Raw genomic sequence first — 26549 nt, 5'->3', positions numbered from 1 at the left:
TTTCCAGTCTTCAGTCACACACAATCCCACTTTCAATACTATTTGCGACTGCAAAAGTTTTAGGGGCGTTCACACTGCTTCATTGCCGATCACTACACATCCTGTAACTTCCTGCTGCAATCCTGTAACCTTTTACAGTGGTATCTCGGGTTATGAACTTAATTCGCTCTGGAGGTCCGTTCTTAACCTGAACCCGTTCTTAACCTGAGGTACCACTTTAGCTAATGGGGCCTCCAGCTGCCGCCACACGATTTCTATTCTCACCCTGAAGCAAAGTTCTTAACCCGAGGTACTATTTCTGGGTTAGCGGAGTCTGTAACCTGAAGCGTCTGTAACCCAAGGTACCACTGTATTTCAAAAATGTTCCAGTTTGTTTATCTCCCACTTTTGTTGCACTGTTCCTGCTCAGGACAGCAGTAAATGTGGGATCACTGGGGAAACATAAAACAACCAACATGAATGGGATAAATCCACCACGGATGCGCTAAGATTGTGTCGCGGACGTATTAACAGCATGCACCTGCAATAAAACACCCATCTGCGGGAGGCCCATATCTCTCTCTCTCTCTCTCTCTCTCTCTCTCTCTCTCTCTCTCTCTCTCTCTCTCTCTCTCCTTGTTCGCAGGGTGCTATTGTGGCAGTAACAGGAGATGGGGTGAATGATTCCCCAGCGCTGAAGAAAGCTGACATCGGTGTGGCAATGGGCATTGCTGGATCCGACGCAGCCAAGAACGCTGCTGACATGATCCTGCTGGATGACAATTTCGCCTCCATCGTCACTGGCGTTGAGCAAGGTCTGTTCTCAGCAGGCTGTGGCACAAGGGGGAGGGTTAGTGCCCATCAGCATCTGATGGTGGCAACTTCGTGTGGGAAGGTAGGTGCCACCACCGAGAAGACCCGCTTCCTAAGTGTCAGAAGGTGGCATTCCACTAATCATGGAAAAGCCAGCAGTCCCTCCTTGGGAGATCTTAGCAATTAGCCAGGGATATCTGAAGGGGACTGCTAGGTATGCATGAACCCTGACTGTGTGATTTTACCATTTAGGGGCTGGGTGGTCACATAGCAAGTTGATACTGTGTTCTGGGAAGCTGATGAGAACACAGTGATGTACCTGCCCTCTTCCTGCACAGCATCAACCTCTTGCTATCACTATGGCAACAAGGCTCACTCTTTGAGATGCTGATGAGAGCATTGAATTGGCTAGATACAGCCATTTCCTTACAAAGAAGCTGGTCTGACTGGCTCAACAGCTTTGTCTATTAGATTCCAAACTTTGCTGGACAGAGAATCACAGGCCTGGAAGGGACCCGCAGATAAGCTCCAGAAAAGTGTGATGGAAGGAATCCCAGCTCAACAACAGGAGTCGTCCATTAAACCCACCACCATCTTTCTTTCATTCTTTTCTTCCTTTCAGGGCGCCTGATATTTGACAATCTCAAGAAATCCATCGCGTACACCCTAACCAAGAACATCCCAGAGCTGACGCCCTATCTGATCTACATCACTGTCAGTGTCCCACTCCCCCTGGGTTGTATCACTATCCTGTTTATCGAGCTGTGCACAGACATTGTGAGTGGCCAACACTAATCCAGCAGAGGCTCTTTCCCAGGGCTCCTTGGTCTTGTTTCTGACCCCCAACTCCAAAACCAAAACCTATCTTATCTCTCTTCTCAGTTCCCCTCAGTTTCCCTGGCCTATGAAAGGGCTGAGAGCGACATCATGCACCTGAAACCACGCAACCCTCGACGGGACCGTCTGGTCAATGAAGCGCTAGCGGTCTATTCCTACTTCCAGATCGGTGCGTTTTAGAACTGGAAGGGGGGAGCCTAGAGGTTGGAAAGTGGGGGAGGGCAAGCTATGTTGCAGGGAAGCCTAGGTAGGCTCCATGTGGAGTGGAGTTTCTATAGGGAGTGGCAGGAATTGGCTTAGATACCTGCCCCATCATGCCTCATCCCGTGAGGCCACCACATGGGGAGGAGAAAGGCACATCATCTGAGCAGTGATGGACGGTTGTGCAGTGGCAAATTCAGAAGTGCAGGATCCGTTCATGATGAGCGCAGCCAGGCTCCCTCACAGCCACGCCCCTTCTGAGATTATACAACCTTCTAAGATCATAAATAAACATATAATTAAGCAATAATAATTAGGGTTCCACTACAGATATCCATGCAGATCTCCGCAGGACACCTTTCATCTAGATCAGTTTCCCAAATTTGGGTCTCCATCTGTTTTTGGACTACAATTCCAATCATCTCTGACCATTGGTCCTGCTAGCTAGGAGATGATGGGAATTGTAGTGCAAAAACAGATGGAGGCCCACATTTGGGAAACCCTGATCTAGAGCTACTATTTTCTGTGCAAGTGCATGCAGGGTAATGATCTGAAGCTGCTCCAGTTTCTTCTTTCGGAGTGACTAAAGTTGTTTCTTCCATAAAGGTCAACTGTACATTACAGAACTTGCACACTGTTCTCTTGAAACTGATGTGCCTTATTTTCAGTGCTCAGCTTTGGAGCAAAGGGAACTTCTCCTCCTTGGTGTTCTTCCCACACACCTTCTCTGGGTAGACCCGAGGAGCCAATCCTCTGTGGCCGACTCACCTCCTTTCACTCTGATTGGTTCCAATCAGCAAGAAAGGTGGTAACACTTCTTCCCAGTGGCTTAAAAGCTCCCCTTTCATGCTGATTTGGGTGGCTCTGGGACTCTGGAGAAAGGGATGCTGCCAAGACCCTGCTGCAGAAATGGTAGTAGGTCCATGGCCCTTCCCAAAACCCCAGGCCCACTACACCAGGCAGGCAGGTTGGGAATGTTTTGGGGCAGCTTGGGTCAGGGGGGCAGTGGCTCCATGTGCTCTAGTGGACCAGCCTTTGGGATTGGCCGCCCACTGACACAAACTCCCTTGTTCTTCCCTGCCACGCAGGAGCCATCCAGTCCTTTGCCGGCTTCACCGACTACTTCACCGCCATGGCCCAGGAAGGCTGGTACCCGCTGAAGTGTGTGGGCCTTCGGGCAGCCTGGGAGAATGACCATATCCAAGATGTTCAGGATAGCTACGGACAAGAGTGGGTGAGTGGAGGAGACATGCTGCTTCTGGCCTCCAGGCAGGATGGCCAGATGTCCTGCTTTGTTGGGAACAGTCCTGTCTCTGAAAGGCAGCCCGTTTAAAGACAAAGAAATCTGAGGAGAACATGGGTCCTGAAGCACTTGGCCAGCTTACTGAGAAGGCAGAAAGAACACTGTTGATTTCCTATGATGCCTGTGTTCTACCTTAGGTTGGCCTATATCTTCCAATTCTAGAATTCTATGATTGTATACCTCCACTGTCAGAGGCAGTAAGCCTCTGGATGCCAGCTGCTGGAAATCACAAAATGTGTGATGAATGTGGCCCACAATGTTTTAACTGAATTATCCGTTAAATTATTATTTAAAACAACAACAACTTTAAATTGCCCTAATCAGGCAGGAACTTTGCATCTGTGTATGGAGAGGTAGAATAGGTTAAAAACATCAAGGTTTGCCCTAGATCCTGGACAGTGCAGCTAATCACTAAAATCATATACAGTGGATGCTTCGGTTGCGAACATAATCCGTGCGGGATGTACGTTTGCAACCTGCAGCGTTTGCAACCTGCAGTGGTGCGTCTGCGCACGCGCAGGTTGCGATTCAGCACTACTGCACATGCACAACCACCGAAACCCGGAAGTAACCCATTCCAGTTCTTCTGGGTTTTGGCAGGTCCGTAACCCGAAAAAACACAACCTGAAGCATCTGTAACCAGAGGTATGACTGTATAGTATTTTATCAGGGGTGGTTGGTGCCCTTGAGGACTGGTAGGGCGTAAGGCAGGGAGGCCAGCAGTAGGTGGAGCCAGAGATCCAATGGCAGGCAGAGCCAACTCATTCTGGTTTTGTCCTCCTCCTCCTCCTTCTCCTCCTTGTTCAGTTCCACATGAGGCAGCACTGAGACCGAGCAGGAGGCACACTAACACCCAGCGTGGGTTGCACATAAGATGGGAGGCAGGTGAGGGCTGGCTTCAGGCAGACTTAGGTTGGTGGGCAGCGCCCCGCCTTCCTGAATGGAAGTGCTCCCCGTCGTTTATTGGAATGACTCACTAAAGAGCCAGCATAGCCCATAGTAGGGAGTTGCAGCCCAACAGCATGTAGAAGGCAACAGGTTGTCCATCAGAGCCCAGATCTTGTGTAGGGAATGGGAAGCCCAGCTTTTCCCTTGCAGGAGGCGCCACTGGGCCCCCTAGGCTGGTGGGTGCAGCTGGTGCAGGGAGAGAGGGCAGAAGATAGCCAAGCATCACTCCGTCCTCACTGATCGATTCTTCCCACTTGCAGACTTTTGGGCAGCGCCTGTACCAGGAGTATACCTGCTACACCGTCTTCTTCATCAGCATTGAGATGTGCCAGATCGCCGATGTGCTCATCCGCAAAACAAGACGCCTTTCTGTCTTCCAGCAGGGATTCTTCCGGTACGTGGTAGCCGAATGAATCTCCAAGCCAAACATGGTTCTGTGCTATACAATATGCAGCATTTTTCGTTCTTGTAACAGAAGTTATTGTGATAGAAGCACCCTGCCCCCATCTCCCCTCAATCATGCTACCTATTTTGCTGAAACCAAGAGCAGCCAAATGCCTTCCTATTCGCCACCCACCCTGAAACACCCTCTTCCCTTTTCAGGAACAAAGTCTTGGTGATCGCCATCGTGTTCCAGCTCTGCCTGGGCTGCTTCCTCTGTTACTGCCCTGGGATGCCCAACATCTTCAACTTTATGCCTATAAGGTAAGACCTCACATGCCTCCATGGGGCAAATTTAGCCCTCCACGCCACTCCAAAAAAGGAACAACCAATGGAGGATACTCTGTAGAAGAGAGCAGGACAGCTGGATCTAATAAAGCTAGTAGGCTTCTTTGAACTGATGTATCTCAAAAGGCAGTCAATGGAGGGCCATCCAGATGTTGTTGGTCAGCATCACCCCTGACCAACTGGAGCAATGTCCATCAGTATACAAATGGCACCTCCAGATAGATGGAGCAAGGTAGCCTGACTTGGTATGACTTAGGATATCACCTTGTACAGAGTTGTGACGCCACCACTTAACTCACCCATCCAGCTCAGCTTCCTAATTCTCCATGCTAACCTGAAAGGGGGAAAGCAGATGAGCACAGCCACTGTTTACAGTAGATAGGGCTCTCTTTCGCCCAGCACCATGGACAGCAGCCCAGCAGCTTTGTTCTGTTAGTGGAAGCATCTCCTAGGCCAGCAAAGGGCAAATAGAGATCTACTGGTAAATCTCTGGTTAATTTTTAGATTACAGAAGAGATTTCACTCTGCTTTTACTTTGCAACAGTTACCCTTTTTGCAAAGTTATTTGCATATGATTGAGAAAGGATTTTGTTTCTGAAATGCATTGAAATAAACACTTATATGTAGCTCCTGGACTCCCCTCCCTTTGTTTGTCCTGCTAGTGATGCTACATTTTTGAGAATGGTTTTCTGTCTTGCCTTGGGCCAACTCAATGAAACAATAACTGAGCTCAGCTGGCTGGCTTAGCAACGTAGCACTGAACACCCTTTTTCCTGCTTAGATTCCAGTGGTGGCTGGTGCCGCTACCCTATGGCCTTCTCATCTTTGTCTATGATGAAATCCGAAAGCTGGGAGTCCGGAGACACCCTGGAAGTAAGTAACTGGGGGAATAGAATTCACCTGTTGCATCTGCCAATGTAGAAATGACATGTGGGTCTTCAGGTACACTCTCCTGCCCTGTTGTGGCTACTGACCTTTGGGTCAACCTTCTGGTCTTGGTCCTGCATCTGGCAGCCAAAGCAGCACTCAGAACAGCAGGCAGGAATGTGATACTCCAGCTCCCTGGGCTTTGTGAGGGAAGCCTGCAATGGTCTCTCTCCACGGTGGGAGGCAGCCTGCTTCTGAATTCCTGTTGTAGGACACAGAAGCCATTGGTAGCCTTGTCCTCCAAGAATTTGCCCAATCCTCTTTTAAAGCCATCCAAGTTGGTGGCCATCACTGCCTCTTGTGGGAGTGAGTTCCATAGTTTAACTATGTGCTCCATGAAATGTTTTCTTTTATTTGTCCCAAATCTTCATTGGATACCCACGAGTTTTAGTGTTAAACTTTTCTTTATCCACCTTCTGCATGGCATGTGTGATTTCATATACTAATCTACCCATCTTATTCACATTTTATCTGAACCAAGGGCAGGACAGCCAGAACCGACACTGACACTGGCTGTAATTTTTAAGGACTTGTTTCTCGGCTTACTTTCTCTCTCCTCCATCTTGTTACTTTTCCCCTCGTTTGTCTTGTTTTCTTAAATTATGGGCCTGTGGGCAGGGGACATCTTTGAAACTGATTTTTGTATGCAGCTGCAAGAGCTTTTTGGGGCCAAAGGATGGCATACAAATTCTGCAAATTAATCGTAAAAAATTTCCCTTCCTCCAGGTTGGTGGGACAAAGAACTCTACTACTAAAAGGCAAAGGTTCTTTTGGGCGGAGCTTTTCCCCATTTTCCCTGCTTGTGCAACGGAGACAAGGAAATCAAGGATTTGCTTCTGTCATCAACAACCGTACTGCTGAGCCAAGCCTGCCACGTTTCACACTACAGAATCATAGAATCGTAAGGTTGGAAGGGACCCCGAGGGTCATCTAGACCAACCCTCTGCAATACAAGAATCTCAGCTAAAGAATTCCTGACAAATGGCCACCCAACCTCTGATGAAAAGCCTCCAAGGAAGGAGGGCTCACCACCTTCCAAGCTTGTCTGCTCTACTGTTGATCAGCTCTTACTGGTAGAAAGTTCTTCCTAATTTTCAGTCAGAATCTCCTTTCTTGTAATTTGAATTTGGTTCAGGCCCTGCTTTCTAGAGCAGCAGAAAACAATCTTGCTCCATATTCCATGTGACAGCCCTTGAGATATTTGAAAGTGGCAGTCGGATCTGCTCTTAGTCTTCTCTTTTCCAGCCTAAACATATGCAACTCCCTCAACCACTCATCATAAGGCTTGGTTTCCAGACCCCTGGTCATCTTGGTTGCCCTCCTCCACACACGTTCCAGCTTGTCAATATTCTTCTTAAGATCGTGGTGCCCAGAATTGGACACAGTATTCCAGGTGTGGTCTGACCAAGGCAGAATAGAGTGGTACTATTACTTCCCTTGATCTGGACACAATACTTCTGTTGATGCAAACAACACCTTTAAGATAAAACTTAAACTTCAGGCTACCACAGTTCCCACTCAGCTACTTTGGGGGAAGGTAGCTAGTCCTTCGTCAAGAAATGATTTAAGGGTGCTGATATGCAGAGTGGAGGGAAATTATATTCATGATTGCAGGTGCTGAGATCACAGCCGTGTAACAAATTGGCACAGGATTTCTAGATCATGAGAGTTTTCATGTGCATTTTTTAAAAAATAAATACTAAGTTTATAACTCTGAAGGCTGCAAATATACATGTAAAAGCAGCATGCCAACAAAATCTCTATGTGACAGAGCAGAGGGGAGGAGGGCGAGCAAGGCATGAGAAACAGAATTAAAATAAAATGGCATAAGATAAGCCAATGAATGCAGATTGGCATTTCGTTTATATGGGAGCTGCATTCAAGTTTTTGGTGATGTCAGGTCAGCATTATTTACTGAGGCCAGGAGCCCATGGCCTTCCGGATTTTGCTGGACTACAACTCCCATCAACCCCAGCGAGCATGGCAGGCAGGCAGTGATGCTGTGTGCTGCAGTCCGCCATCATACAAAGGATTTCTGATTCAAGAAATTTGCACAGCTGTGTAGCCCACTGAGTGAAGCAGGGTCTACTCCAGCTGACCAGGCACCTATGCAGATGTTTTTCTTCTTCTTTGTCTTAAGGTACCATTGACTAAAATTGCTGTGTTGGCAAAGGCACCCTCTGAAGGATCCTCCCCTGCTCCTTTAAGCAAAGGGCAGGTGGCAAGGCGGTGGGGTTGGGATAACCTCTTCACTGCTCCTTTGGAATAAGTCTGCACCCCAGGTTGGGAATCCCTGATATAGGAGTGGGTAGGCAGGAATGGGGCTGAGCCGGGCCAAAAAGGGCTTCTGAAGCACCACCAACCAGCAGATCCTTGGGCACTCCAGATTCCCTGCACGCCAGCCAACCAAAAGTCAAAGCGAGCGCTTGTGCAAAGAGCTCTGAGCAGCACTTTGAAGCCCCGGCCACCAGCTGACCCTTGGGTCTTCAAAGCACCACTTCATGATGGCACTGAGTGATCTGACACTTGTAAAACCTGGCCCATGGGAGAGATAAGGACCTGGCTCGTCAGCCAGATCCAGTCCCACCCCCTGCCATAGCAGATCTCAACCATGAGCTGCACAATTATTTCTTCATACGCCTTCGGTGGTGCGCATCAAAAATGTTTGCAACAGCATGCAGAACTGCAGGGTCTGCATGAATCAAAATATGGCAGTCGCCCTCAACAGGGAGCAGAGTCGCCCACTGCCCTGTGCACCAGCTTATACAGAAAGTTAAAGGGTCCCTTTGCTATAGGTATGTACATTTTCAAGAACCTCCAACCAACTCACTAGGGAAAATATCACAGTGTAGAGAGAGAGCTTGCTTGTTGTTGTTTAGTCATGTCCGACTCTTCGTGACCCCATGGACCAGAGCACGCCAGGCACTCCTGTCTTCCACTGCCTCCCGCAGTTTGGTCAAACTCATGCTGGTAGCTTCAAGAACACTGTCCAACCATCTTGTCCTCTGGCGTCCTTCTCCTTGTGCCCTCCATCTTTCCCAGCATCAGGGTCTTTTCCAGGGAGTCTTCTCTTCTCATGAGGTGGCCAAAGTATTGGAGCCTCAGCTTCAGGATCTGTCCTTCCAGTGAGCACTCAAGGCTGATTTCCATAAGAGTGGATAGGTTTGATCTTCTTGCAGTCCATGGGACTCTCAAGAGTCTCCTCCAGCACCATAATTCAAAAGCATCAATTCTTCGGCGATCAGCCTTCTTTATGGTCCAGCTCTCACTTCCATACATTACTAAGAGCTTGCTTAACTCCCTTCAACCTGATGGAAAGAACCCCACTTCCCCAGGAAGCTTTTGGGTGCACACACCCATGTAATTGTCACTTCCTGCTGTTAGACTCTCCTATTATTCCACCCTAAATTTAGAGATGCGCAGGAAGCAATTATTTACACTTTTCACACAAAGCAAACCTATTCTGGGGTGGTGGGGCCCTCGAATTGACAAGGAGAAGGCAGATGGGAAGACACACTAGCAGGCATTTGTTTCCTGGGTCTAACACAGATGCTTTTCAGCAGCTACAATGCATTTACACCTACCCTGCCTTACTCTGTGACAAGTCAAGTCACCTCCTTGCAAAGCCACCACTGACTTGACACTGATCACGCCTACTTCAAGGAGAAAACAAAGACCCACGTTTGACGCCATTCCCATGCAGCGTAACAGGCCTGTTCAGACGGCAGTCACAGAATCATAAAATTGTAGCACCAGAAGGGACCCCCAGCGGACATTTAGTCCAACCCACCTGCAACGTAGGAATCGCAGCTAAGGAATCCCTGGCAACCCAACCTCCATTTAAAAACCTCCAATGAAGTCAGAAAGAACTTAACCATTGCAAACCACAGAAATACCAAAACCTGTTTATTATTATTATTCCCCTTGCCTGCAATCAGAGGCCGCGCTGAGGCCGATCTCACCGCGGGCAGGATCAAACCGTGTCTCAACTTGGCGACAGCGACTTGGCCGGACAATCCCGCCGGGGTGCAAAGGCAATGTCTCCTCCCCGAGTGGGAAGGAATGAACCCTCAGTTGCTGTGTACCAGAGTGACAAAGAGAGTCAGGGAGCTGAGGGAAAGGAGGCCGGTGATGACAGCCTTGACCAGGAGGGCTGTCCAGCTGCCCAGGAGAAAAACATGGACGAAAGACCTGGGAAGGAAAAGAAAAGGGAGAGGGTTGGTAAGGAGCAGAGGAACATCGGGAGCTGCCTTCTACCAAACCAAAGCACTGGTTCATCTAGAGCAGTGCTGTCCACTCTGACTGGCAGCAGCTCTCCAGGGTTTGAGATAGAAGCATTCCTCAGCCCTGCCTGGAGACACCAGGGATTGAACCTGCGACCTTCTGCATGCAAGGCAGATGCTCTACCACTGAACTACAGTCCTTCCGTGGCTGCAAGGATGATTTAGTGGGGCAGGAGAGCAGGAGGTCCCACTTAACTTCCATGCTTAAAACTTGCATGATTAAAAGAAAACATCCTGCAATGTTTAATGCTGATATATTTGGGGAAGGGTCATAGCTCAGCAGCAGAGCACATGCTCCGCATGCAGAACATCCCCAGATTTAATCGCTAGGCTCTCAAGGTAGGAATGGGAAAGACTCTCAGCTAAAACCCTGGAGAGCCTCTTCTAGTTAGTGCAGACCCCTCTTTTGACAATTCTGTGCATCCCTGACCACTGGGATGATATTGACCAAGGCTAACAGCGAGCCAGTGTGGCGCAGTGGTTAGAGTGTTGGACTAGGACCTGGGAGGCCCGGGTTCAAATCCCCACTCGGCCATGAAAGCTCACTGAGTGAGCTTGGGCCAGTCCCTCAGCTCTCAGCCTGACCTCCCTCGCAGGGTTGTTGTGAGGATAAAATGGGGAGAAAGAGAACCACAATGCTGAGCAACTTGGAGGAAAGATGGGATGTGCATGCAATGAATAAAATAACAGGAGTCACAGTCCAACATTATCTGGGAGGCTGGTGTAGAACAAGGTATTGAAGGAATCGAAGAAGCTGCCTTATATTCAATCAGCTAATGGAAACCACGACCCGAAACGTACAAGCCCCAAGTCCCACCTCCAAGCTACAAGCACCCAGTGACTCACTCCATGAAGAAAGCCTTGTAGACACTGACTCCCAGCAGGAAAGTGAGGGGCAGTCGGTAGTGTTTGGGTAAATCGTAGCGTGTAAACATCCATACCAGGGCGGCCGTGGCAATATAGTGGACCTAGGAGAAGAAAAATGGGGGGGCGTGAGGGGAGCAAACAGAGAGAGGTATGATTCCAAATCCCTTCTGTGGCACATCCCGCAAGGCAGCGGAGGTTTAGGACCAGAGTTTTTCTTCTCCTAGACAGGCTACATCATACACCCTGTACACCACTGTTATCCATAGTTGTAACTTGTAGCTAGCCTTTATTGGCATAAGTTAAAACAGTAAAATCATACAAAGTCACCCAAATACTTTGATAATCCAAAACACATACAATATATAAAAGACTAGATAACCACCACTGAATAAATCAGGCAACGTTAGATTTAGATTTAAAGACCTCGGCTAAGTACCGCAAAACAATATTGGTAGTTTCAGGAGTACCATCCCTCAACAAAGATTGGATTACAGACCCTTTGCAAATTGATACAGTCAAACCTCGGCTCCCAAACGCCTCCGTTTTGGAACGTTTCAGCTCCTGAATGCTGAAAACCCAGAAGTAAATGCTCCTGAATGTTTTTTGAAAACTCCTGAGCAGTTTTCGAACGTTTTTTGGAAGCCGAACATCCGACACGGCTTCCGCTTGAGTGCAGGAAGCTCCTGCAACCAATTGGAACCTGTGCCTCAGTTGTTGAACATTTTGGAAGCCGAAGAGGCTTCCAGAACCGATTACATTCAACAACCAAGGTTTGACTGTATTTTGAGCTGTAAGGGAGTCACTAGGAGATCTCTGCGATGGGTGTCGAGAAGAGGGCAATCCAAAATTATATGATGCAATACTTCCCTTTTGTATATAGACAGTGGTGTTTTGGTTGCCTATGGATCCACACTCAGATAGTGACTTCGCTATAAGTACATGTCTGTAAAATTTCCAGGCTGCCTGCTATACAAGCCTCATAGCAGGTATGGATTTTATTAAAATGCATTATTTTAAAATGCAACTAGTCCACTGTCACTTAAGAACAGCTCAGTTCAGAAGGAACATTAACACTGAGAGTTATAGTCTCTTTTGAACTATTATTCTCACGCGCATTCAGACCCATATACAAAGTTTTGCAGTTTTACTCAAACAGTTACAGTAATTGGATTGATTCATCGGAACACACAGGGACACACACACAAAAGTGTATTTCTTCTGTCAACTCTACTGCTGTGTTTATAAAAACACCACCACTAGAACAGCAGGGAAAGAAAATAAAACCAGGGAAGACTATCCAAATGTCATGCTTCCTCCCCGCCAGCAGGGGCACTGCTTTAGAGAAGCTCGCAACAGGCAACAGCAGAATCAGCACTTACCAGACTGATGTTAGAGTCGATGCTCATCTGGATGTATTTCCAGTCAAACTCAATTCCACGAGCTCCCACCCAGAGCGGGATGCATCTGTCAAAAGCACAGCGGCGTCAGGCACAGTTCACACATTTATTTATTCAGAGCGTTTGGTACCCACTCTTCAGTCAAAAGGACCCCCAGAGTGCCCCGTGGGCAATCAATTAAAACAAGACAATCCCTACCCTCAGGCTTGCAATCTAAAAAAGCATGGCACGTAAAGAAAAAGGACAAGGAGGGAAGAGGAAAAAGTCAAACTCAGGCACCCATATGACCAGCTGGTAAGGAGGTGACTGATGGAGCTGGGCTTTTGGCAAAGGGAATGGAATGAGACTTCTGCTTCCTGTCTCTCCCACAGAGGCAGCCTGATGGAATGGCTGCTCGAAGATGACAGCAAGGCAGGAGACCACCTGATGGAGCTGGCCTGTCACAGCAGTGCTGATTGCGTGCAGCTACATCCAAGCATCTCAAAACCAGACATTACACATGCACACACAGACATGACACACACACACTGGTTGAAAAAGGAAAAAGAGCAACCTTCCAAAAGCTCTTGCACAACCAGGGATCAGCCTATAATTATGAGCCATGAAAGTCTTTCCAAATTCAAAATGAAACCTAGGGCTGCACACTCAGGATTGCTCATCACAAAGGCTCCCTAGAATGTAGCACCAGAGCCTAATATTCTGTGTATAGATAAATGTTAAAAAATTGTCCAGTCGCACCTTAGAGATCAACTAAGTTTCAGATACCAAGGTATCTGAAGAAGTGTGCATGCACACGAAAGCTTATATCCAGAACAAACTTAGTTGGTCTCTAAGGTGCTACTGTACAATTTTATTAATTTATTCTGTGTCAAAGTTCAGCTTGAGGACATCCAACACACTGAAGTTTCCTCAAGCATGTGCAGAGTGTGTCTGCCTCAGTAATGAAGCAACAACAATCCAAGCTATGTGGCAGTGTAAGGATTAGCCTCTCCAGGCAGATTCAAGTCCCAGCGCCTATCATTTTAGAAATGAACCACACCTTCATGAGAAAGAATGCACACACCTTGACACCCTTTAAACAACTTAAGAGAGTTATTTAAATCATTGGGGGGGAGAGAAAGAAAAGAGAATATTTGTTCCAGCAGGTTGCTGAAACATATCAGGCTTGTGGGGAATTTTACAGAAAACTGAAAGCGCAAAGAATTGGGCTGAAAGGGAGGAGGAAGGCAGAGTTAAGCAATTGTAAGATGATGATGAAAAAGAAAACAAAAATAGTTTTTTTTAAAAAACAAATCATGCAATTGATGGTCAAATAGGTACTATTCATTTTCAGTTGTTGGAGGCATTTGGTGGGTAAAGTCAGAATACTAGTGCCTGCTACGTTCATTTGAACGAGGGGTTTAATTGTTTCTCCAGATGAATGAATGTGGATTAAAAGCACGTAAAAACTAAAATAAAAGCATGCAACATTGCTGATGGAGGAGGCAGAGGCATAAAAACCCACATCAGAACCTCGGATTCACCTGGGATAAGTGACTCCAACTGAGCTCCGCCCACATACCTCCCCCACTAGCTTTGGACTCCGCCCCCTGAGGCGGGGCTAAGGCCCAACTCACCGGGACATGATGAGCTCCGCTGTGGCCCATCCCATGGCAGCCACCATGATCTTGTACTCCCCTTTCCCTGCGTTCCGCGACATGACCAGGTGCAAGCCTACCAGGTCGGCCAAGTCCACGGTGGCCTTCATGAATTCCTGGTACAAGAGGAAAGGTTTCAGAGCAACAGACAGGAAAACCCCAATTCCCCCCATCCTCCTGAATCCACATCCCTCAAGTTATGCAAGCACGGATGCTCCCAATTATGTAGGATAGTCACTAGTATGTGATACAGGTAGTTGAACCTCCATCCTTGTAGGCTCCCACCCTGCCCTGCTTGCCCAAGTGCCAGACTTACTCCAATGAAGTCATAAGCGCCTGCACCGCCCTCCCAAGTCGGGAAGAAGGTGGCTAAGAACAGCATCTGTAAGAGAGGGAAGGCAGAAACCAACATTTATGAATGAAAACACTTATAAAAACAGGGAGGGAAATGTACAGTGGACAAGTGGACATAGTTATGTTCTACCAGAATCCTGAAAATATAGAACACTCTCCGATTCGAGCCTTCATTACAGCACATGAGGATGAGAAGCAAAATTTCACGATTAACACTATTCCCAGGGACGGCACTTCACAACAAGTACAGGGGCCACCACTGAAAAGGCCCTGTCCCTTTGGGGAAGAGCAAAAAAGTTAGCACAGCACAGCATTTTTTTTAGAAAGGCTACTGAAATCACAGGTACAGGACTGTCCATTGAGTACCCATTGTTAGCTGGCTTCATATGCCCAGATTCTAATATACAAAGAGTCCTGCTGGATCAGGCTAATGGCTCACCTAAGACCGGCATTCTGTTCTCACGGTGGCCAAGCAGGTGCCTGTGACAAGCCCCCAAAGCAAGACCGGAGCATGAAAACACTCTGCCCCACTGCTTTTCCTGGTAACTGGCATTCAGAAGCGCATGGTGACTAGTAGCCACTGATAGCCTTATCCTCCACAGATCTGTCTAATCTTCTTTTAAGGCCATCCAAATTGGTGGCCATTCCTGCCTCCTGTGGAAGAGAGTTCCACAGTTTAACTTTGCGCTGTGTGAAGTGTTTTTCTTCTGTCTGCCCTGAATCTTCCAACATCCAGCTTCACTGACAGACTTGGCGTTCTAGTGCTTTGAGAGAGGGAAATCACAATTTCTCTGTTCACTTTCTGAGCTTCTTCAGGTGATCATGAGAATCAGGTCTCTTGGCAGGTATACAGTGGTACCTCGGGTTACATATGCTTCAAGTTACAGACTCTGCTAACCCAGAAATATTACCTCGGGTTAAGAACTTTGCTTCAGGATGGGAACATTATTTGCGCTCTGGCGGCGCGGCAGCAGCAGGAGGCCCCATTAGCTAAAGTGGTGCTTCAGGTGAAGAACAGTTTCAGGTTAAGAACGGACCTCCAGAACGAATTAAGTACTTAACCCGAGGTACCACTGTATAGGATTGCCCAGTTTAGGGTGAAGTCCAACAGACTACAATGGCACTTACTCCCAGATTAGTGGATACAGAATTATGGCCCAAACAAGAACAAATATTCTCTCCGCTGCAGTGACAGGCCTCCTAAATGTTGCTGAACTTCATCTCCCATCACCCTTCACCATTTGCCATGCTGCCTGGTGCCGATGGGAGTTAAGAGTACAGCAACACTGAGAAGGCCCCATATTCCCCAGTCCTGCCTTGCTGGACACCAGACTGGGATCAAACTCAGAAAGTCCCTGGCACAACCCATCAAACTATGCACCAGCGCAAGGGTGTTGCCGAGAGAGCTGTGTGCCTCCTTTGTAATGGACTTCACAATCTCGGCACCCAGATTCTCATGCGCTACTTCCTCATAACTTCAAGAGAGCGAAGGGGTCGGGCAATACCTTGCAAAGCTGGACAAAGAGGTAGGTAGCTCCGGCTTGGACACACCTCCAGAAGGCATTATACTCTGACCTGAAAGAGGGAGAAATAAAGAAGACAGTCCTTTGTGGGATGGGATACTTCTGAAGCAGAAGGAGCTCTCGTGTTAATGACTGTTTTTTCCCCTCCAGAGCTTTTATTTCTTGGTCCCTGGCCCCACCGAATGAGATGAAAGGACAGTATGTTTTGGACTCCAGTTCCCATCAGTCCTGGCCAGCATGGCCAATGATCGGGGATGAGGGGGGTTGTAATCCGAAACAGCTGGAGGGCATCAGAGTGGGGACGGTTCACATAACTGCATGCAGCCCATAACAGGCTAAGCCCTGCTCCGAACTGAAATTAATGAACCGATGTTAGCCATGTCTATTAGCTTCAGTGGGTGTAATTTAAGTAGGACCAGCACTTTATTTACCACCCTTTATATTTTGGAAATTTGGTTTGTTTACTTGCTACGCCTTTGGGCACCTCTGAAGGTATCATAACCAAATTTCGCATGCAGCGCCTGAGATCAAGCACCGAGTGCTCATCAGCGTTTGGATACAATCTGACGCTCTCTCGAATCCAGAGAGTGGGCTGAGCCTTTGGAATGACACTGATATTTCTGCTTCTTAGAATTCCCAAGCAACAACAAGCTTGAGGATGCCAGTGGTTTACAAAAGGAGTGCATGCAGAAGATCCAGGAGTTTCTGGAATCTCCAGGTAGGAACGGGGGAGGGAGGGAGGGAGAGAAAGAGAGAGAGAGAGAGAGAGAGAGAGAGAGAGAGAGAGAGAGAGAGAGAGAACCCTTCCCGAAACACTGGAGAGCTGCTGCCAGTCAGTGTGGGCAATACTGAAATGGATGGACATATAAGGCAGCTTCCTGTGTTCCTACACATTAAAAGGCACCAGTCTCTGTTTTGTATACCCCACACCATCCCATGCAAAGCCTGCTCCCATTCTAGCTTTCCATCCGTTATGTTCTCCTCAAAATGCACTGCTCATAAAGGTAAAGGTAAAGAGACCCCTGACCATTAGGTCCAGTCGTGGCCAACTCTGGGGTTGCGGCGCTCATCTCGCTTTATTGGCTGGGGGAGCCAGCATACAGCTTCCGGGTCATGTGGCCAGCATGACTAAGCCGCTTCTGGTGAACCAGAGCAGCGCACGGAAACGCCGTTTACCTTCCCGCCAGAGCGGTACCTATTTATCTACTTGCACTTTGACGTGCTTTTGAACTGCTAGGTTGGCAGGAGCAGGGACCGAGCAACGGGAGCTCACCCCGTCACCGGGATTCGAACCACCAACCTTCTGATCATCAAGTCCTAGGCTCAGTGGTTTAACCCACAGCGCCACCCGTCTCCCACACTGCTCATAAAGGGTGAAGCAAATCCCTCCCAGCTCAGCCAGAGCCTCCCCACATCACCCCCAACAATGCACCTCACATTCCCACCACCCCTCAAACACACACACACCCAAAACTTACAGGCCGCTGCACTTGTAGGTGATGAAATAGGGGAAATAGGCGAGGGCAAAGCAATTCCCAAAGTGGAAGAGGGTCATCTCGCAGCCAGCCTGGCGGGTCGAGACTCGAGGTCGTCCCACCTGCCGCCTCCGGAAGGAAGGAAAGGGGAGGATGAGAAGCACAGCAAAGAACCAGGCGCAGCCTCCCCCACATCCTGACCCACAGCACGGAGCCAAGGGGTCCGGACTCCCCCACCCGCGAAACCCATCTGGGGGTTGCTGGGCTTCAGCTCCCTCCCACCTCCTGCCCAGGGATAATGATGGGAGTGGTGAGTCCAGCGAGCTCCGGAGAGCCGCAGGTTCCCCTGCCAGGATTGCAAGTAACCTCGGGGTCGGGGAAAGGGGGACCTGTCACAGAATCGTCGGGTTGGAAGGGACTCTGACGGTGATCTAGTCCAGGGATCCCAGCGAGATCACCCACGACAGGTGGCCATTCAGCCTCTGCTTCAAAGCCTACAAGGAAGCCTCTGCTTCTGCTGCGGGAAAGCGAGCATTTACCCGGGAGCGAGCCCCATGGATCTGAGCGGGACTTACTCTTGAGTAGACGGGTCTCTAGGCTTGAACCGCCCTCCACTCCCGTCGGTACTTACTGATTTCACGTCTTCCCTGCTGTCAACCTCTGCATCTGCGCATGCGTGCAGCTTCGCGCCCCTCTCCCTCCCTTCCTAGAACTTCCTTTGCATCGTGGGGTTTGTAGTTCTGTCGAGTGCCTGTCTATCCTGCGTTCGGAACGGGCGCAATACAACTCCCGAGGTGCACCGCGCGAGCGGAGCCCCAAGGGCATGGCGGGCGTCGTAGTTCTTAATTCGCAAGGCGATTGCACGCCTTTAAAAGCGTGTTGTTGCGCAAAGAAGGGCGGCGAGCGGCGCCTTCCGGCGACATCCGTGAACTGTCGCTGGAATCAACATTGCGGCGACAGTTGCGTGGTGGGGATCGTAGTTCGCCGCCCTTTCTGGAACTACGGGCGCAATTCACTTGGGAAAGCCAGAGAGTTCCTGCTGCTACATAGACTGTCCCTGTTGCACGCGTGTCCTTTGCGCAAAAACGCCACAGATTATACTTCTTGCATTTCGGCCCCAGTGATCAAACGCTTACATTTTCCTCCCCTCTCATCTGCACAGCACACATAACAATGACCTCTTCTTTGCTCATAAAAGCATTTGTGAACCGCCCTGAGACCGGGTATAGGGCGGTATATAAATTCAACAACAACAATAATATTAATAATTTGCTGCAATAAATATCCACTGGGCCATGAAGGTCACTGGGTGACCTTGGGTCAGCCTCTCTCAGCCTAACCTCCTACCTCTTGGGGTTGCTGTGGAAATTAAATGAGGAGGGAAAGAACCATGTACACCACACCTTGAGCTCTTTGGATAAAAAGGTGAGCTATAAATGCAATTAATGATAGTAGTGGTTTCTAAGCTTTGGCTGCAGCTTACCGTGGGGGTGAGAAATGGTGGTTGAGAACAGCCGCAGAGTGAGGGCCAGCCAGTTTAAAAAGTGGAAAGCTTTTCAAGAGTCAAGACTACGAATTTATGATGGCAAGGAATAAAACTTGCCAGGTTTGTGGCTGCTGCGTTCCCCATTTCCTCTTGCCCTCAGCCCTTCCAAAGACAACTAAATCCATCCCTGCGTGGCCAGATGTTCGCTGTGGATGCCGCAGGAGCTGTGTGGGATTCTCTCTCTTCTTTATGCCTAATCCCCTTGCATAAACAGAGATTATCTCTGACCCTTTTATTAAGGCGGAGATGGAAGGATCGGAAGGGTGGGGTCAGAGAATAGACTGGCGCAAAGACGGACCCTTCTCTTTCTGCTTTTACCAGATGGTTTTGCCGTGTCCATACTGGGATTCCTTCATCCTCTTGGAACAGATTGCTTTATTTCTTGTTGAACTAAACCACAGCCACCCAACGCCAATAAAAGTGTCCTTTGAGGGCAAGGTGCTGATTTGTTTGCAAAACTTTCGGAAAGGAAATTCAATTCAACCCTCCTAAACTGCAAATCAGCTGAGTGATGAAGGGCTGGGCCTGTAGCTGTTTCAAAGGTTGCCACTGAGGGATGGCCAAACGAGAGGAAGTGTATCACACACACAAAAGTGTGTCCAAATTGCATATTCTAATCTAATCTGGGCTGATGCAGGTTTAAATATAATTGCTAAATCCCTGGTAGAAGACAAGGATCTTGAGATCACATTAAGGGTAGCCAAATTTTGTGTGATTGCCATAAAACTTAGGGAACAAGCCGTGCAACCATAAAGATTAAGGCCTTAAATGATAATTTTAGGTTATATGTTAGTGACTAAGTTTTAATTTATATATTTTTAACTGTTGCTATATCTGTATTGTCCCTGTTATAAAGGTAAAGGTACCCCTGCCCGTACGGGCCAGTCTTGACAGACTCTAGGGTTGTGCGCTCATCTCACTCTATAGGCCGGGAGCCAGCGCTGTCCACAGACAGCGGGTCATTAACACGGGTCACGTGGCCAGCATGACAAACTGCATCTGGCGAGCCAGCGCAGCACACGGAAACGCCGTTTACCTTCCCGCTAGTAAGCGGTCCCTATTTATCTACTTGCACCCGGGGGTGCTTTCGAACTGCTAGGTTGGCAGGTGCTGGGAGCACACCCCGCCGCGGGGATTCGAACCGCCGACCTTTCGATCGGCAAGTCCTAGGCGCTGAGGTTTTACTCACAGCACCACCCGCGTCCCTGTCCCTGTTATACCTAATTGCAAATTCAAATGTATCCCTATCGTGTTTTATGACTTCCTTGATATTGTATGTGGGCTGGAACTGGTCTGTGACCGAAATAATAAAATTCATTCATTCATTCATTCATTCACCAAGGAGTTCAAGATAGCATAACATGGTCCTCCCCTTCCTCACAGCAACCCTGTGAGGTAGGTTAGGCTAAGAGGCAGTGAATGGCCCAAAGTCGCTAGTGAGCTTCATGGCTGAGTGAGGCTTTGAACCCTGGTCTCTCAGGTTGTAATAACCCACACTTTAACTGCTACACCACACTGGCTCTCAAGAGGTTAGGTTTCTGTTAAGTTGTGAGTAACATATCAGACGACACAGCAATTCTTCAAACAGCTCTTGTTTATTCACAGGCCAGAACAGAACTGAACTGAAGGGTTCAGCCAGCCTGCTTATATAGAGCTCCACTACAACGCAACAGTAACCATTTTCTGTAACTATCCGATCACTGAACGCCACTTTTGATCCCTTATTTGCATATGTGGACCTGAACTATCTACAGTATCCCCCTGCTGAGCCAGGTTGGCTTCAGTACATAACAGTTTTTGCTATAGTTTCAGGCAGAGTTATTTCCATTACCTGTTGGTTCTTTAAACTGAGCTAAAATTCCCATCACCTGTGACCAATAGCCATGCTGGCTGGGACAGATAGGAGGCAGGCTCCAACAGCATCTGGAAGTTAGAAACGTAGGACACTTCCTTAGATAGAGTTAGCCCATTGCTCTATCCAGCTCAGCAGCAGGTATGCTGACTGACAGTAGATCTCCAGGATTTCAAAGATGTCTTTTCCCAGTCCCACTTGGCGATGCTGGGGATTGAACCCGGGGCCTTCTGCATGGAAAGCAGATGCTCTGCCACAGAGCTACAGCCCTTCCCAAAACGTGGTGCATTTCAAATTATTAACCCTGTTGGTTAATAAAATCTCCCAGTATATCCTCAAAGAACAAATACCTTCTTTGCTCCTGAAATTTGTGCAGAGCAAACTTACAGGCTTCACCAATTTGTGATAGTGGTAGCAGTAGGACATGCATGGAGAAGGACAAGAATTAAAGGCACTGCGAGCATCTCCCCATTATCATTTGTGAAATGTTGGCAGGGATGTAATCTCAAGCACAAGAGGCCTTTGGTTACCAACAGGGTAGGAGAATGCAGTTTAATTAGGTTGTTAATCCTCTAATCTGCTCCATGAGCCCAACTGGAGGCAGTTTTGGTCAATGGGGATGTAGCAAGAGATTTGCTGTTGTGATCGTGGATCAGGAGCACGTTCAGCTCCTAAATCAGCTGCTCCACTTTCGTGATTTTATCTCTCTGCTAAAAGACCTCATCATCCTCCTCCTGCTGACGTGATCTCATAAGTGGATGAGGCACCGCCCTCCTCCTCCCGCTCCTCGGGAACTGCAGCACCCAATGATACAGGATGACCTTGAACAGAACAGAAAGGGCTGGCTTGGGTGCAGTGAGAGGAGATGCCTCCAGGTGGCACTATGGATGAAGAGTTTTGGCATCCACATTTGGGCGATATGATTCCATCACAAATATTAGACTGTATACTAAATCATAGTGAGGAGCCCATATTTTCTAACTGCAAAGAGGGCACCTGGAGAGGGATTTCAACCTTGATCGCCAGTTTTCACCAGGAGCTCAGGAGCCTGGAAGACCACAAAACCCTGTCGGGGGGGGGGGGAGATACACTGCTGGGATTTCTTCCAGCCTGCTGCTTTGCATTTGTTCTGCAAATTCAAGAATGGATCACATGAAAACACAGGCATTCACCTGCACATTAAGAGATCTTGCATTATGGCGAGGAGGAGGAGGAGGAGGAGTTGCAACAGGTCTGTGGGTTTCTCTAGAAAAGGAAAGAGGGAAGCATGTTCCTTGCAAGGACGTTGTTGCCTATGGCTTAATCCAAACACATTTGCATGAAATGCATGCAAGAGCGGGGATTGTGCAGTTGGGGAGACCTGGCTTTGCAGGCATTCTGAACAGGTCTCTGGCTTCATCCTCCAGCAGTTCCCTCAATCACAACAAGGTAGCCATAGAATCCTGCCTTTGATCTGTCACAGCAGTTTTCAGCCACAATTGACTGAGCAAGAGCAAACAACTCAAAAGGGAGCATCAGATCTGAGAGCATTCCACACCACAAGTTTAAATGAATCGTGAAGCCTAATGAGAAGCGCTCGAGCAGGATAAGATCAGAACAAGATGGTACAAGCACCATCTTCTGCCCTTGGTTGATCAACGCAGCATACAGGTTTGCCCCTCTGACCAAAGTGAAAACTAGAAGCCACTGGACCAGGATATAAAAGCGTATTCCTTGTGGCAAATCTCTGACTCCCTACTTGAAGAATATCAAGGGGAAACAGAACTGTCCTACTTGGTTCACAGATAGTTATCCTTTGTGTAAGCTGAAAGGTGCCCAACAAAATCACAAAAATGAAGATAATAAAAGCAAACAAGCAGCAAAATACAGTAGTGAAAACAAAGCAGCAACTAGAGATCATACAACAGGTATGATCCCCAAGCTGGGTAGGAGGTGGAGTCAGATATCATACAAACAGCCAAATACTATTAAAAGCCAACGAGAATGGAACAGATTTTGTCTCCCATCTGGATAGGGACATAGGCAGTGACCTTACATTTAAATCAGACTACTGGTCCATCTGCCTTAGTGTTATCTGTTATCAGCCTCCCACAACCTGGGGGGGACCTCCGGCCCAGGGACTTTGCCCTCATGGGACTTGCTTTACGCTCTGCCCCAAGTGTTTTTGCCTAGCTGGAAGGTGTCCTTGAATTCTGGCAATGCCTCTTGCTTCCCTGGGTGGTAGGGTAGTGTGTGTGCATGTAGAAACAAGCCCACAGTACAAAGTAAAATCTACAGCTGCTGCTCTGCCCTTTGCTGCCTCTGGCCCCACTCACCGGTAGATTGTGTCCCTCAGAAGGTTGCTGAGAAGAGTATGAGGCCCTCAGACTGGAAGGCAGATACCTATTCCTGTTCTAGTGCAAAATATCTGGAGGGCAATATCGCCCGTCAGCTTTGGGAGGAAGCATCACCTGAGAATAAGAGATGCTGATGACAGGCGGAGCTCAAACCTTTTTCCAAAGAGGGCCAGATTTGATGAAATGGAGATAAACTGCCACAGGAGCCAGATTAGGCCCCCAAAACGGAATTTGGACATGCCTGACATACATCAAGGGGAGGCCATGGCACTCATGCCCTAAGCTCTAAGTGCTTCTCCCTAAAAGGTAAAGGGACCCCTGACCATTAGGTTCAGTCATGGCCAACTCTGGGGTTGCGGCGCTCATCTTGCTTTATTGGCTGAGGGAGCCGGCGTACAAGTTTCGGGTCATGTGGCCAGTATGACTAAGCTGCTTCTGGCGAACCAGAGCAGCGCACGGAAATGCCGTTTACCTTCCCACCAGAGCGGTACCTATTTATCTACTTGCACTTCATGCTTTCGAACTGCTAGGTTGGCAGGAGCAGGGACCGAACAACAGGAGCTCATCCCGTCGCAGGGATTCGAACCGCTGACCTTCTGATCGGCAAGTCCTAGGCTCTGTGGTTTAAGCCACAGCACCACCCACGTCTTCTCCCTGCTATCACTTTATTCCATTCTAGTCTTATTTTTACTGCAGAGATAGGGAACTTGTGGCCTTGCTGATGATGTTGGACTCCAGCTGCCATCAGCCCCAGCTAGCATGACCTTTGGTCAGGGATTATGGGTGCTGTAGTCCAACAACATCTGGAGGGGCATCCATGCAAAATCTTCCAGGAGCACAAGAGCACCAACCCCCCAAAAACCCCAGACGTGATCTTATCCTTCTTACCCTTCCCACCTATTTTGGTTTGGATGCTGAAACTTAACTGCGAGCGAGTTCACACAAGATGCACAATAGAGAAAACTGTGCTCTCACTTTCGCATTAGACTGTGCAAGCAGCGCACAATGTGTTAATAACGCTTCAGTTTTCAGAGAATTCCATCCCATGCTGGAGGCAGGAAATATTTGCCAGAACTGCCAGCTCACAAAGAGAGAGCTGTAACAGTGGGCTGCGTTGAGGCATTTGGCTTGGGAATGAGCTGCTTGCCAAGCCTAAAACTGAGAGCCTCTGTCATTGACATGACTTTGTGTTTGGACGCAAGCTCTCCACAGACACTGGATAGCTCTGTTCAGAAAACTGACCTGCGGCAGGCAGGACAATTTCATCTGAAACCACTGACAAGGTTGTTTAGGGCACCAATGCTTGCATAGCCAGTTAGCAACCTTTAAAAGGTTACAAAACTGCAGAACTAGAACTAGATGTATGTCCATTCATAAACACAGTAAGTGCAGCATGAGTCTTTGCCAGCCATGAGGAAAATACCTGAAAGCAGCTGCTCAACATATTTGAAAGTGTTCCTCTAGTCCAGGTGTCAGGTATCTTTTTCAGCATTCCTTTGTGGGAAACCTTCCATGGGTCACATACAAGACTTTTCCCTTTGTACCACAGGCTGCATTACAGTTCTGCAAAAGCCAAGCCGCACCCCTCACTAGCTCACATACACATCCCTAACTCTCCATCCAGGCAGGCAAGAAGCTTCATCACAGCTCAAGAACTCATCTCAGCAAGGCAAAAATACTTGGAAATTGCAAAGTAGAACCAGTGAGGGGTGGGGCTTGGGGAGAGCCTCATGGGCGATGTAAGGAACTTGGAGGAGAGATGCTCCCTACCTGCTTGCTCTCAACACTGGGTGGAATCGAAGGGTTGTTCCCACTAACACAAAATCCCAGTCCTCTTGAGGAACTTTTCAGAAGGCTACAATGGGCAATATGGATTAGCAGAGGGTCAGGGTCCTCCCTTGCGCAAGAGGAAGCACTTTTTGCTAGAGTGAAACGCAGCCCTGGATACAACAACAGTGACCAGCCGGCTGCCTTTGGAAGATTATAAGCAGGGCATGAGGAAGGTCAGCTCTGCACTTGCCTGCTCCCCTACTTTGTGGCTGGCCAGAGTGCCCTCTGAATGTTTTGGACTAGAGTCCAACATCAGGAGGATCATATTGCTGGCAATTCCTGTTCCACAGCTCTGCATCCTGTGGACATTCATGCATCTGTTGCCTGGTCAGAAGCACCCAAATCTCATGACATCTACTGCAGGCAATCTATGCGCCCAGGACAGGGATCTGCAACCTTTAAGACAAAAAGAGCCACTTGGACCCGTTTCCGAAGAAAAAAAACTTGGAGCCGCAAAACTCGTCATTATAAAAATAACTTTTTTGTCACTTTTTTATTATTTCTTTGTTTGACCCCTCAGAATTACTCCTCCTCATAGAAATAAACGTTAAATTAACAAGTTACCTTTTCGTGTGTGTGTGTTCTTCACTCCCCTTCAAAACAGTGACCAGCGTACATGCCCCTTCAATGCAGTGACCAGCGAACATGCCCCTTACAATGTAGCGGGCGGGAAGGTGACGTCGGGACGGTGCGTGACTAATGCACACACCGCCCCCATGCGACGTCACAGCCAGTACAGCGCCCGACACAATGGGGAGTGTCGGGGCGCACAATGCGCCTCCTCCCCTCGCTAGTATCCGCCCCGTAGCCGCAGCAAAGGTGTAAAAGAGCCACATGCGGCTCCAGAGCCGCGGGTTGCCGATCCGTGGCCCAGGACATGCTGAAATTGTTCCTGAGCGAGCTGTCTGAAGTGGCAACTGTCCCTGGTCACTCTTCCCTTTTTTTTGCTGCTGCCATGTTATATTGTGAATCCATCTTGGCTCTTTAGATGTTGAGGGAAGACAACTCAATGCTATCGGTAGGCCCCACACCAAAGACTTCTCCCCGCCCCCCTGCAGAAACAATGGCAGCAGTTTTCACAATATGGAAGAATGGAATCCACCTTATGTAGAGCCAGGGAGTGATTACCTCCATAAGCCATGCAGCCTTTCAAATAAACTTGCCATACTTTGAAATCTGGTGCAGCTATGAGCTAGGTTCAAATTCTAGCTCTCTAGGGCTAGCTTGGGTGTACTCTTCTGGTCTTAGCTGCTCTCCTGCAGTATCTACATTGTGGGGTTATAAGGATTGATGGGTGTATTGCAAAATGGTATGAACCATCAAAAGTGTTATAGAATTCTGAAAGGCTTGTGATTCTTATGCTAGGAAAAGATCATAAGTTATGGCTACAGAGGTTTATAGAAAAGCCCAAGTTAGGAGTTTGACAGCCTCCTTGAGGGAGGTATCTGGACTTTCTACCAGACAGATACTCTGAACAGCAGTACCTTTTACATTCTCATGGTGGTAGTGAAAAATGTTAAAAAGCTTGTGCTTGCATGCAGAAAGGTCCCACGATCAGTTTGCAGCATCACCAGAGAGCCACTGCCACTAAACAGAATGCACCAGGCTACAGCAGAGGCAGGCGGCAGGTAGACCTGGCCCTGCTTAAAAGATGGCTGGATGATTTGCAGATCAGCTCCTGTTCAACCACAGTAATGGAACATTTTTTCCCC

The 26549-nt window shown here is 48.3% G+C and overlaps 2 protein-coding genes across 3 annotated transcripts in view; one reads left to right on the top strand and one right to left on the bottom strand.

The window, feature by feature from the left end:
• Positions 1-7577, top strand: part of ATP4A (ATPase H+/K+ transporting subunit alpha) — a 28729-nt gene extending 21152 nt beyond the window's left edge. The window contains exons 16-23 of the mRNA XM_081920557.1: positions 626-794; positions 1415-1569; positions 1675-1798; positions 2919-3064; positions 4342-4475; positions 4685-4786; positions 5592-5683; positions 6464-7577. Of these exons, the coding sequence (XP_081776683.1) occupies positions 626-794; positions 1415-1569; positions 1675-1798; positions 2919-3064; positions 4342-4475; positions 4685-4786; positions 5592-5683; positions 6464-6492 (951 nt within the window). The 3' untranslated portion in view covers positions 6493-7577. The remainder of the gene's footprint in view (positions 1-625; positions 795-1414; positions 1570-1674; positions 1799-2918; positions 3065-4341; positions 4476-4684; positions 4787-5591; positions 5684-6463) is intronic.
• Positions 7578-9626: 2049 nt separating this feature from the next.
• On the bottom strand, positions 9627-17995 carry TMEM147 (transmembrane protein 147). 2 transcript variants are annotated; one of them, XM_081920965.1, is made up of 8 exons: positions 17905-17995; positions 17277-17402; positions 15781-15850; positions 14238-14303; positions 13901-14037; positions 12267-12351; positions 10867-10988; positions 9627-9928 (listed from the first exon to the last, which is right to left on the bottom strand). In XM_081920965.1, exons 2-8 carry the CDS (start codon positions 17351-17353, stop codon positions 9808-9810), a joined length of 678 nt encoding a protein of 225 aa, XP_081777091.1. In that variant the 5' UTR covers positions 17354-17402; positions 17905-17995; the 3' UTR covers positions 9627-9807. The 2 variants fall into 2 exon arrangements, with proteins under 2 accessions (XP_081777091.1, XP_081777092.1); XM_081920966.1 differs by lacking the exon at positions 17905-17995 and adding an exon at positions 17849-17872.
• Between the last annotated feature and the right edge of the window lie 8554 nt (positions 17996-26549).

Source organism: Podarcis melisellensis (assembly GCF_964234715.1).
Source record: "Podarcis melisellensis genome assembly, chromosome: 8".
NCBI lineage: Eukaryota > Metazoa > Chordata > Lepidosauria > Squamata > Lacertidae > Podarcis > Podarcis melisellensis.
Note: the sequence above shows the minus strand (reverse complement) of the source record. Positions and strands in the feature narration are given on the sequence as shown.